Genomic DNA, 12,127 nt, shown 5'->3' on the forward strand with positions numbered 1-12,127 from the left:
TTGATAAATCAATTTTTTTTTATTATTCTATTATTTGACATCGTGACATCGTTTTTGACCTAGATAATCCAGTTTCGATCGTGACTTATTTTTAATATAAACAGACATTCTGACAAGATCAAGTAGTAAATGTGGGCTCTAGACTTTTTCTATAATTCAACATAGTGACCCAGTTTAAGACCTCGGGTAACCCAGTTTTAAGCCTGGCTAAGATTTCAAAGAGACAAAAATTCTGGCAGAGTTTTATGAAGTCTTTCTATGATCTGACCTAGTGACCTAGTTTCTGATCTCATGTAAACCAGATTTACATTTAATCTAGACAGTTTCAATCTTGACTTAGATTTAATATAAACAGATAGTTTTAAGTTAAAACACAAAATTTGGTCACTGAGTGTTAACAAGGTTTTGATTTGACCTAGCAACTTAATTTTTGACTTCAGGTGATCCAGTTTTGAGCTTGACCTACACAGAGACAAACATTCAGACAGTTTAAAGATCAAACAGACAACGCTGCCTCTACAGTGTTAACAAGGTTTTTCTATTATCTGACATAGTGACCTAGTTTTTGATCTCTAGTAACCTAGTTTTTAACCTGACCTAGATAAACATTCTTACTATGTTTGAAAATTGTGACCTCTTGAGTGTTAACAAGGTTTTCTTATTAATCTGACATACTGACCTAGTTTTTTAACCAATATGACCCAGTAACAAACTCATCCCAGACTTTACTGAAGTTAATAGTCTGACCGAGTTTCATTAAGTTTGGGCTTAAAATTCGTGACCTCTAGTGTTAACAGCCAAACTAACTCAAGATGCATGACAGGCACAAGGTGATCACAATAGCTCAACCCAACAGTATGCATCAGTACTGATCTTTCAGCTGGGATGTACCGATATCCATTTAGTTAAGGAGAAGTCCACAATACTGACTCAGTAAGTCTCCACTGTACATAAAGAACATGGCTACATAACTACTTACTGTGTATTCGGAACCACTTCCCACGAAGTAGGACTATACAGTTGGCAGGAAAATTTCTGTGCTGTTGTGTATACAAATCTCTCATCTGTAACAAAAAATAGATGATGGACTGGTACATTCTCACTTGAGAGTCACTAAAGGTGAACAATGCCATAACAGCATAAGAATATATTTCATCACCAAGAAATTGCAGTTTTGTCTAGTTGTGCCTTAAAAGAAATGTGACTAAGAGGTGTATTTCAAACTGTTATAGAAATTCTGTGCACTTCTATGCAGACTTAAGCATTAAACTTTCTTCAAATATAGCCTCGATTTAAACCTGTACCTTATACACTGTCACTTCTTACCATGGTAAATGACAAGAACTAGCATATTTCTTTGACTTAGTCCAATTATTGAAATATTAGAATCTAAATAAATTCTAAAATGGGTATATCCATAAACGCCTCGAAAAGAAACAAATATGAGCCCTTTTTTGACCAAATGATAAAAAATTAATACTTAGGAAATTTTAAAATATACTGTTGAATTATGGTAATGAAATACATCACCATTAGTTTACCTTTCTCAAAAACGTCAAACTCTCTTTCCTCTGATGTAACTTTGGGCAGTTTATTACCAACATCTGGTGTATGCATCACTACTGCATATGTCTGTAAATATACATATGTAGATCATTCCTATAAAATTCACTGCTGAAATCCTGACTTAAGAAGGTATAAAAACTCAGATTTGTCTCAACAGGCCACTGGTCAATTCTATGAGTGCCATCAGAAAAGACCAATCAGATGCTTGATATTTCAACAAGACTAGCTCATTTATTCAATCTGTGAGCACGTTCAAATCAGGTGCATGACATCAAATTCATTGACCACATTTAAACCCGACTGTTTGTTTCAATTTACATTCTAAATTAATTTCTGGTGGCAGCATTATCAAAGAATTAATATCAAGAAACTTACACCTGAAAGTAAGAAATATTTGCACTTCGGTGGGTTATGATGTGAGGGGGATAAGCTCAGATCCAGGTCCGGTCCAAGGGGGCCCAAGACCCCGCCCCCCCCACCCCCCCCCAACTCCAGTTGGCTGAGAAAAGACCTATACTCATCAAAGCTACACCCAACTATTTTGGCAAAGGAATAAAATTTTCTCAGAATTTAGACCCAAAAATGCACTGGTGTCCACCATTTCATACCTTTTTTTCAAAATTTTCCATGGTGAGAGCCCCCTAACTCCTTTAAAATGAAGGGGGAACCCTTTCCTGAACCTCAAAATTTATTTTAAACTAGAAATGTGTCCATGGGACACAGATGCCCCCACTACATGACATTAAAATGACAATTTTTTCCTAGGTCAGGGGCCACAACTCCTACAATACTGAATGAATCCGGATGCGAAACCCCAGGTGCACAACTGCACATGCTGACCAACATTCCTGTAAACTTTGGTGACTCTAGGTCAAATACTTTTGGAGCTATGCACAACACAACATTAAAATGACCAATTTTTAACTAAGTCAGGGGCCATAACTCCTACACGACTGAATGAATCCGGACGCAAAACCCCAGGTGCACAACTGGACATGCTGACCAACATTCCTGTAAACTTTGGTGACTCTAGGTCAAATACTTTTGGAGCTACGAACGACACAACATTAAAATGACCAATTTTTAACTAAGTCAGGGGTTATAACTCCTACAAGACTGAATGAATCCGGATGCGAAACCCCAGGTGCACAACTGCACATGCTGACCAACATTCCTGTAAACTTTGGTGACTCTAGGTCAAATACTTTTGGAGCTAGGCACGACACAACATTAAAATGACCAATTTTTTACTAAGTCAGGGGCCATAACTCCTACATGACTGGATGAATCCGGACACGAAACCCCAGGTGCACAACTACACATGCTGACCAACATTCCTGTAAAGTTTTGTGACTCTAAGTCATATACTTTTGGAGCTAGGCGCGACACAACACTAAAATGACCAATTTTTACAAAGTCAGGGGCCATAACTTCTACAAGACTGGATGAATCCGGATGCGAAACCCCAGGTGCACAACTACACATGCTGACCAACATTCCTGTAAAGTTTTGTGACTCTAAGTCATATACTTTTGGAGCTAGGCACGACACAACACTAAAATGACCAATTTTTACAAAGTCAGGGGCCATAACTTCTACATGACTGAATGAATCCGGACGCGAAACCCCAGGTGCACAACTACACATGCTGACCAACATTCCTGTAAAGTTTTGTGACTCTACGTCAAATACTTTTGGAGCTAGGCGCGACACAACATTCTCGGAAGGACGAACGGACAGACGGACGGACGGACAAGGGCAACTCTATATGCCCCCCCCCCCAAAGTGGGGGCATAAAAATGCACCAGGGACCACCATTTCATACCAAGATTTTAAAAATTTCCAGGGGGGAGATCCCCCTGACCCACTAACACAAGTGGAGGGATCCCTTCCCACTCTTAGTGCTATACACATTGCCTGCGACACCTTCGTTCTAAACTGGTGCCTCCCCAATTCAAATATTTCTGGATTCAGGCCTGGGGGACACTACAGAACCAATATCAAGAGACTGAACAATATCAAGTGAGGTAATCCCACAATTCTACCATGATCTTTCAAGAGTAGCGTTTAGTTAATGTGTAAAATATGTAACCTTTAGCTAATATGCGTGCATATTCGGGTTTAATGTCTTTTTCAACAATTTTTCAGTCATATAAATGACGGTGTCTACTTGTAGCAGTGAGCACAATGCCCAACTTTATAGTGCTGCCTCACTGGAATATCACGCTGTAGACACATGGCATGATACCCCACCCAGTCACTTTATACTGACACCGGGCTGACCAGTCCTAGCACTATCCCCTTAATGCTGAATGCCAAGCGAGGAAGCTGCTAGTACCATTTTTTACGTCTTTGGTATGACGCGGCCGGGGATCAAACCCACGACCTCCCGCACTCGAAGCGGACGCTCTACCACTAGGCTACCGAGGTGGTTCCTTTCGCTAGTATACTTACTGTATAAGTAAAATGGTATAAAACATCAGGAAAGTTAAGTCAGGTCTATTGAACAAACAACCTTCTGCCAGCCAACTGGGTAGCTGCCCCATATGAAAAATTATACATTCCAAGTGGGTATTTAACCTGCTAAGTGAGAGGCATGTGATTTAGTCTTCATTTTTTAGTTTGACCACAATGGTCTATCAACATCTAATTTTAAGATTATAGTTAAAGACAAAGATCCATGAACAAGATTTACCAATCTCTATTTTTCTTACTGTCTGTACTATAAATAATGAAATGTGGTGTACATCTAAGAGGTACTTTACGTATGAGTCATGGGGTGTCTATGCTAAATGGTAGGGTAATACTGATATAATACTATATTTACCTTACTGTCTGTGTGATAGATAATGAAATGTGGTGTACATCTAAGAGGTACTTTCCGTATCGGCCAGGGAGCGTCATATGTTAAGTGGGTGGGTAATACTGAGATTCGCAGCTCGCCCTGAAACAAAATGAAAACATCTATTAGTAAAAATTCCAGTTGTACCTACTCAATAAAAAAGAACAACCTTTAATAGAAGTATTCATTTCTTAAGCCACGGAAATGAATGGTTTCATTTTCTATACCTAGTTTAAGTTCAGGACATTTTTTGCTGTAAAATCATTAACTTCTGTGGAGGGTTAATTTTCAAGATATTAAGGTGGCATCCATCCAGGAAATTAAATCCCAAAAAGCAAATATAAATCCCATTCGTTTTCTCTTCAAAACTTGAAATCAAGAAATCCATGCCCCCACCAAACAGCTGTTTTGGTCAAAACCACAAAATTTCATGTACACTAAGTTAAATGATTTTGCAGACATCATTATCTTTCACTATCTTCAGGACAGTTTAAAAATACTTAACTTCATGCCAACTAAATTATATGAATTTGAAGGAATCATTTTTTTTCTGTATCTTTTGGACAGTTTCTGTTGAGAGTCCACTTAATTTCATCGGTATTGGAACAGCTATTTGGTTAGTATATGGACTCATGAATTACTTCATATAAAAATAAATGGAAATTTTACTTACTGATTTCATAGACTGGACCGCTCAACATCAAACTACTTGGCTATTAGTCTCCCACAAACAATTTCACAGTATTTGGATAAAACTATTGTTGGAATATATCTTAAAACATGTAACAATCTTAAAATGTTGTTCAATGAGTGACAAAATACAAAAGAACATACTTTTTGTATCACTTTACCTAGCGTAAATGCTTCAATACAATTTTCCCATCTTATATTATTCCCTATAAATTCATACCACTTGCACAAATGTTTTTCCATCATGTGGCTTGATTTTTTGTTCATATGTCCTGCCATAAGATTTGCATATTACTCTTTTGCTCTGATATACATAAAACTGCAATCATAACAAACATTTATTTAAAACCATTGTATAAACCATGGTATAATAAAAATAACAAGAGCTTGTAGAACACGGAATGTCCTCCTTGATGCATTCAGTAATTGCACATGGAACAGAAATTATTTGGTCATTGTATACAAAAGTTCTACTGTTCTGGGTAAATGTGACCTTGACCTTTGACCTTAAAATAAATAGAGGTCATCTGCTGGTCATGATCAACCTCCCTATTAAGTTTCATGATCCTAGGCCCAAGCGTTCTTGAGTTATCATCCAGAAACTGTTTAACTGTTCTGGGTCACTGTGTCCTTGACCTTAGTCCTACTGATCTCAACATCAATAGGGGTCATCTGCTGATCATGATCAACCTCCCTATCAAGTTTCATGATCCTAGGCTTAAGGTGGGTCGATACCTTATTCATCAAATATGACATTCCTTCCGATTTTGATGAAACTTGGTCCAACTATAGCGCTATGGTTCCTTTTTTATTTTTCAGTCGTCTTGGCAACAATAAGTAATCAGTGATGACGTCACGAACGTCGCAACGTAGGGCGCCAAAATGCCCAAAATCCGCCGTAATAGGTCTTCTAAAATATCTAATCAAGATTTAAAATAAGCGAAACTTCACAATATGATACTTGATCTAATTCACATATGGACTAGTGTGTTTTTAAGTGGTATTGCACCACATTACAACGGACATTTATAATTTTATTGAGCAGCCCATTTCCTTCTGATATAAAATTTTGACAAACTAGAAATGTGTCCATGGGACACAGATGCCCCCACTACATGACATTAAAATGACAATTTTTTCCCAGGTCAGGGGCCAAAAATGACAATTTTTTCCCAGGTCAGGGGCCAGAACTCCTACAATACTGAATGAATCCGGATGCGAAACCCCAGGTGCACAACTGCACATGCTGATCAACATTCCTGTAAACTTTGGTGACTCTAGGTCAAATACTTTTGGAGCTAGGCACGACACAACATTAAAATGACCAATTTTTTACTAAGTCAGGAGCCGTAACTCCTACTGGATGAATCCGGACGCAAAACCCCAGGTGCACAACTGCACATGCTGACCAACATTCCTGTAAACTTTGGTGACTCTAGGTCAAATCCTTTTGGAGCTATGCGCGACACAACATTAAAATGACCATTTTTTTACTAAGTCAGGGGCCATAACTCCTACATGACTGGATGAATCCGGACACGAAACCCCAGGTGCACAACTACACATGCTGACCAACATGCCTGTAAAGTTTTGTGACTCTAGGTCATATACTTTTGGAGCTAGGCGCGACACAACATTAAAATGACCAATTTTTATAAAGTCAGGGGCCATAACTTCTACATGACTGAATGAATCCGGACGCGAAACCCAAGGTGCACAACTACACATGCTGACCAACATTCCTGTAAAGTTTTGTGACTCTACGTCATATACTTTCAGAGCTACACACGACACAACATTAAAATGACCAATTTTTACAAAGTCAGGGGCCATAACTTCTACATGACTGAATGAATCCGGACGCGAAACCCCAGGTGCACAACTACACATGCTGACCAACATTCCTGTAAAGTTTTGTGACTCTACGTCAAATACTTTCAGAGCTACGCGCGACACAACATTTTCGGAAGGACGGACGGACGGAAGGACGGACGGACAAGCGCAAATCTATATGCCCCCCCCAAAGTGGTGGGGGCATAAAAATCGGCAAATATACGCAAAAATGACATCTTTAAAAATCTACAGGCCCATTAAAAGTCTGATTTTCAGCACAAGTGATCAATTTGCAAATGAAATGTCAAATAAAAAAGGGAACTTTACGTTTTCAGTTTTTCACAATATTGTGTTGAAAACAAACTGTCCTTCCGGTTTTTGGACTTTTGGACGTAAAACGCAACGTTTTATCGACGTTGCTTATTGTTTGCATCGTTCCGCTTTGGACGTTTGCATTATATCTTAGGTCCATTTCAACTGTATTCATGAGCCAACAACTTAGGGAAATTATTATGCATCTTTGACGCACTACCAGCTATCTGGGTTTCACGCAAGAACATTTTCCTTCCTTTTTAACTACAAGTCGCTACTTAACTGACCGCGATACACGGAACCTAATTTTGACATCACCGATCTAAGAAATATGATCTTTCCTTTTATTTATGTTCATTTAATATTTCGTTGTTTTTTTTTTTTGTCTCGTTCCCACTGAATTTGCAGTCAGTGTCCTTAATCCCGCCCTTCATTCGCACGTGTATTCTGTCTGGCACGTTGCGCGTATGAGTATCTAAGTAATGGCTGTTTCGCATACGCACCAAAAACTGAACCGGGGAAAAAGAAATAGAATGTAGTTAAATGACATCGAAGCAGGCCGAAACGAAAACATGCGTAAATTGAGTATTTTTTTTTCTTGCATGTAAATCACTTTTCCCTAATATTAGTCGAATTTTTACATGCCGCACGACTACTTAAAACAGGCGTACAGATTCATCGTGCAATTCCACACAAAATCATATGTTGATAAATCAATGCTACCGATTTCATTATCCAATGCCGACGGAATTGTTATATCGTCATCATCGATATTAAGGACATATCTGCCTCAGGTATTTTGATATATTTGTGAAGCACTAGCCGATTTGGAAACCTTTTTTTCCACAACAAAATGTGTAAATCTCTAAGAAAACCAACAGTATAATATTCCCAGCAGTCATTCTCGTTTACAATTATGTGAAGTCACTAATGTTGCATACAATTATATTTACTACGGAGTTACGCAAATGTTTTCTCTTCTAATACGTGGCTTAACATGTATCTGAACTACATTTTTTCAGTTAAATCCCTTATGCTTCACTGCAAAGTTAAACTGTAAAAAATCGCGAACATCGGTTTCTTTAAAATACCTGCATGCTTATCTGATTTGCAATATGAACTTATCTTCTGTTAGTTTCCAATCATATTTTGCCCCCAGATTAATGTAAATAATAGACAGACCTATCATAAATAAGTGCATTTTTGCAGTTAGAAGTATTAATGACAAAGTAGCATCCTAAAAAGAATATTACGCTGAAGTAAAACAAAAATGTGACATGCGAAATATTTCACACCTTTTCCTAAATATAACCAGTCTTACATTATTTCCATTATAGGTTAAACAGTATGTAGACAAAAAGCACAAGATACTTTCACGTTTAGCCATTTAAAGGCACTGGCCTCCAGATTTTCGCTTGAAGTTCAGTCAAGTTTTGACCATTAGAACACGATTTTTTGTTTCTAATCTGTCTTAAACTACCAAATCAAGAGAGTAGTTTTAAAACCTTAAGAATTATAGCAATAATTTTTGATATCTATGTTATTTCTTTTTTGTTGTCATAGGATCTAGAGGTCAATGCCTTTAAAAGAAGATTACTAAAACATGTACTGCGTGAAATCATTAAAAAAAGTTAAAGTTTCTTGTTTAACGTGGGTAGTCGACGGAAGTCCCCACCTGGAATGGATGGAACAACTTATTTCCAGCCGAGCCCACGGCAGGTGTCATATTTACCTCCCCAGCATCCTGTCTAGGCCGATACTGCTGGAAACAGTACCAATTTAAGCATATCACCCTGCACTGAACACTAGTCGGGATATCAGCCGCGACCGGGAATCGAACCCGGACCGCTGGCGTTGTAGTACAACCTGCTAACCACTGTGCCACTGACTCTATTATTTGAAAAACGGATGACTGAATTTCCATAAATCATGACTGTTCAAATAAATCACAAGTCTTGTCGGCGTCAGGGCATGAAGGCATGATACATGTATGTTTGAATGACACAATATGATTCTTCCAATACATGTACCATATTTCAATAGAAACTGTGCTAGATCACTATATACATTTTCGTACACTGTTCGGAAGATGTAAACGTCAAGCTGGAAACGTAATTGAAATTCGGCTTGAATATGCGTAAATATCGGGTCTTCTTGACAGATAGGGAAGCAGACGTTTCTTCTTTGTATTTTGGCGGGAAAACAGCATGTGCCTTCCATGATGTTCCTTCGGTAATGACAGAATGCTTATAGAAAATTACGTTTTAGTGTTATATTTCTGCGTCAACATTGTGTTGAAGCTTTTATGTTATTGTTAACAAAATGCTCTACAACAAATAAAAATGCATGCTTAAGAGCTTGAATTTATATCGTGTCTGTTCGTCCGTCACAGGCTCTTATGATTTTTTTATTCGAGTATTTAATATTATATTCATGGTTTCAAAAATAAGAAAGGATGTTAACATTTAAACACTAACAGGTATGTAATGACGATTGTTTCACTTGTTCTGGTCACTCACTTCTTGAAGTGCTGGGTTGGAAGCTGTAAACGAACATGTTTTACAGGTGAGCTTATAATAAATCAGATGGGTGGGGTTTAGACATTTTTCCATTCTAACGGCAAATTTTCAAAGCGGAATGAAGCATGTTGGTGACTCTTAGACGTTTTTGAGATGTAGAAAGGTAAAACAGTAAATTCCACAGACTCTCTCCATGTTTTGATTTTTGTACATTTAGTAATTGTAGGTGGTGGGAGTTAGTAGAAAATTCATAATTATAGGTAGTGGGGGTGGAGGAAAATCAAAAATCATGGGAAGTGGGGTTGGAAGAAAATAAAAAAGTATGGGTTTTTTTTTTCTTCTTCTTTTTCTTTCCAAAATTGCCTTCCGACCCTCCCATACAATTAATTCTGGAACTGTCCTTATAACATTCACTTACTTTTATCAACTACGCACGATACGATATCAAAGTTTACAATTAATTTACCCTTAGTTATATTTGCTTATTATGTGATCTCCTCGTAGAACGAAGAACAAACACGTGTATAGATATCAAATTGCTATGGTGCGCTTTACGTACTTGGCATCTAACGTCAAAACGTTGAGTTGTACGTCCAAAAATCGGAAGGACAGTTTGTCTTCAACACAATATTGTGAAAAACTGAAAGTTCCTTTTTTTATTTGACATTTCATTTGCAAATTGATCACTTGTGCCGAAATTCAGACTTTTAATGGGCCTGTAGATTTTTAAAGATGTCATTTTCGCGTATATTTGCCGATTTTTTGTCAAAATTTTATATCAGAAGGAACATGGTTTGCTTTATCAAATGATAAATGTCCGTTGTAATATGATGCGATACCACTTACAAACACACTAGTCCTAATATAAATTAAATAAAGTTTCAAAATGTACAGTTTCGCTGATTTTAAATCATAATTAAGCATTTTAGAGGACTCAAAACGGCAGTATTTTGACATTTTGGCGCCCTTCGTTGTGACGTTCGTGACGTCATCACTGATAAAGCATTGTTGCCAAGATGACGGAAAAATAGTTTAGAACCATAGTGCTACAGTTGGACCAAGTTTCATCAAAATCGGAGGGAATGCCATATTTGACGAATAAGGTATCGACCCACCTTAAGCCTTCTTGAGTTATCATCGGGAAACCATTTAACTATTCTAGGTCACTGTGATCTTGACCTTTGACCTACTGAGCTCAAAATCAATAGGGGTCATCTGCTGGTTATGACCAATCTCCCTATCAACTTTCATGATCCTAGGCCCGAGCATTCTTGAGTTATCATCCGGAAACGGATTGGTCTACATACCGACCGACTGACTGACCAACAGACATACCGGTATCTGCAAAACAATAAACCCCTCTTTCTTCGAAGTGGGGCATAAATATCCTAGTAGGGGCCTACCTGTTTATTAAAGTAGAGGAATCCTTTAGGACAATTCACATTATGGAATGGAGCGAAGCATGTGATGGCTCCATCAATTCCCATAGGGTGTATTCTGAGAGATCCCCTCTGTGTCATAAACAACCAGTGGGGGTAGGGACCACATATAAATACCTGAAAATAAATAACACAAATTTTACCTGGTAGTGACTTGTAAAAATAACCATTATAAATATCAAAAACTGCTACTATAACCCCTTATTATATGAAGTCCTTACAGTTTCTAGATGAGTGAAAACTAATCTTTTTCAATTTTGGTTGTTATAATCAACCAGGAATGTCAGCTGGTACTTTGCCTATGCAGCCCTAGAATCAGCAAGATAATTTTTTGTTAGTCTTATTAAATTTTAAGCTACACTGTCAGAGTTTAGGTCATATGGCGACATAACAGAGAGGCACCCTGGTAGAACCATCAACATTTTGAAATCAACTTCCATATTCTGATATACTTTACATCACAAGCAAGGAGTCTATATCAGCGAAGAGTAAGTTATTTGAATCACTGACCTTAGCCACTTAGCCGCAAATGCCCTTCTTCACACACAAGAATTCTACACTGGTATCACAAACACTGGTGATTCAAAGACAGGGACCTTATCTACTTGACTAAACAGGTCCCTAGATATCAATCATTATCTCTGTACAGAGTACTTACACCACTATATCCTGAGATATCATCAAAGTATCTAAACCACTGTCCCTGGTCATTTTTTAGCTCGTCAAACTCATCTATAATCTCCTCGCCTCTCTTCCGAAACTTCACTTTACGTTCCTTCAGTATCAGATTATGCTGAACCTTCTTGAAGCGTATTTTAAGGTGATTCTCTGCCTTTGACTGGTAATACGGGAATGCTTCATAGATCAACAAACCATCCTCTACTCTTGCCTGAATTACATGACATAATTAGGTTACTCAAAATCTT

General features: G+C 37.8%; 1 protein-coding gene across 1 annotated transcript in view; it reads right to left on the minus strand.

Annotated features, from left to right (window-relative positions):
- LOC123549228 (cleavage and polyadenylation specificity factor subunit 1-like) overlaps positions 1-12,127 on the minus strand; it is a 120,487-nt gene that overhangs the window by 40,273 nt on the left and 68,087 nt on the right. The window contains exons 23-27 of the mRNA XM_053545572.1: positions 11,860-12,090; positions 11,166-11,318; positions 4,394-4,510; positions 1,542-1,632; positions 980-1,064 (exon numbers count right to left, since the gene is read on the minus strand). Coding sequence (XP_053401547.1) covers positions 980-1,064; positions 1,542-1,632; positions 4,394-4,510; positions 11,166-11,318; positions 11,860-12,090 — 677 coding nt within the window. The remainder of the gene's footprint in view (positions 1-979; positions 1,065-1,541; positions 1,633-4,393; positions 4,511-11,165; positions 11,319-11,859; positions 12,091-12,127) is intronic.

The sequence above is a fragment of the Mercenaria mercenaria genome, chromosome 6 (genome assembly GCF_021730395.1).
Source record: "Mercenaria mercenaria strain notata chromosome 6, MADL_Memer_1, whole genome shotgun sequence".
Taxonomy (NCBI): Eukaryota; Metazoa; Mollusca; class Bivalvia; order Venerida; family Veneridae; genus Mercenaria; species Mercenaria mercenaria.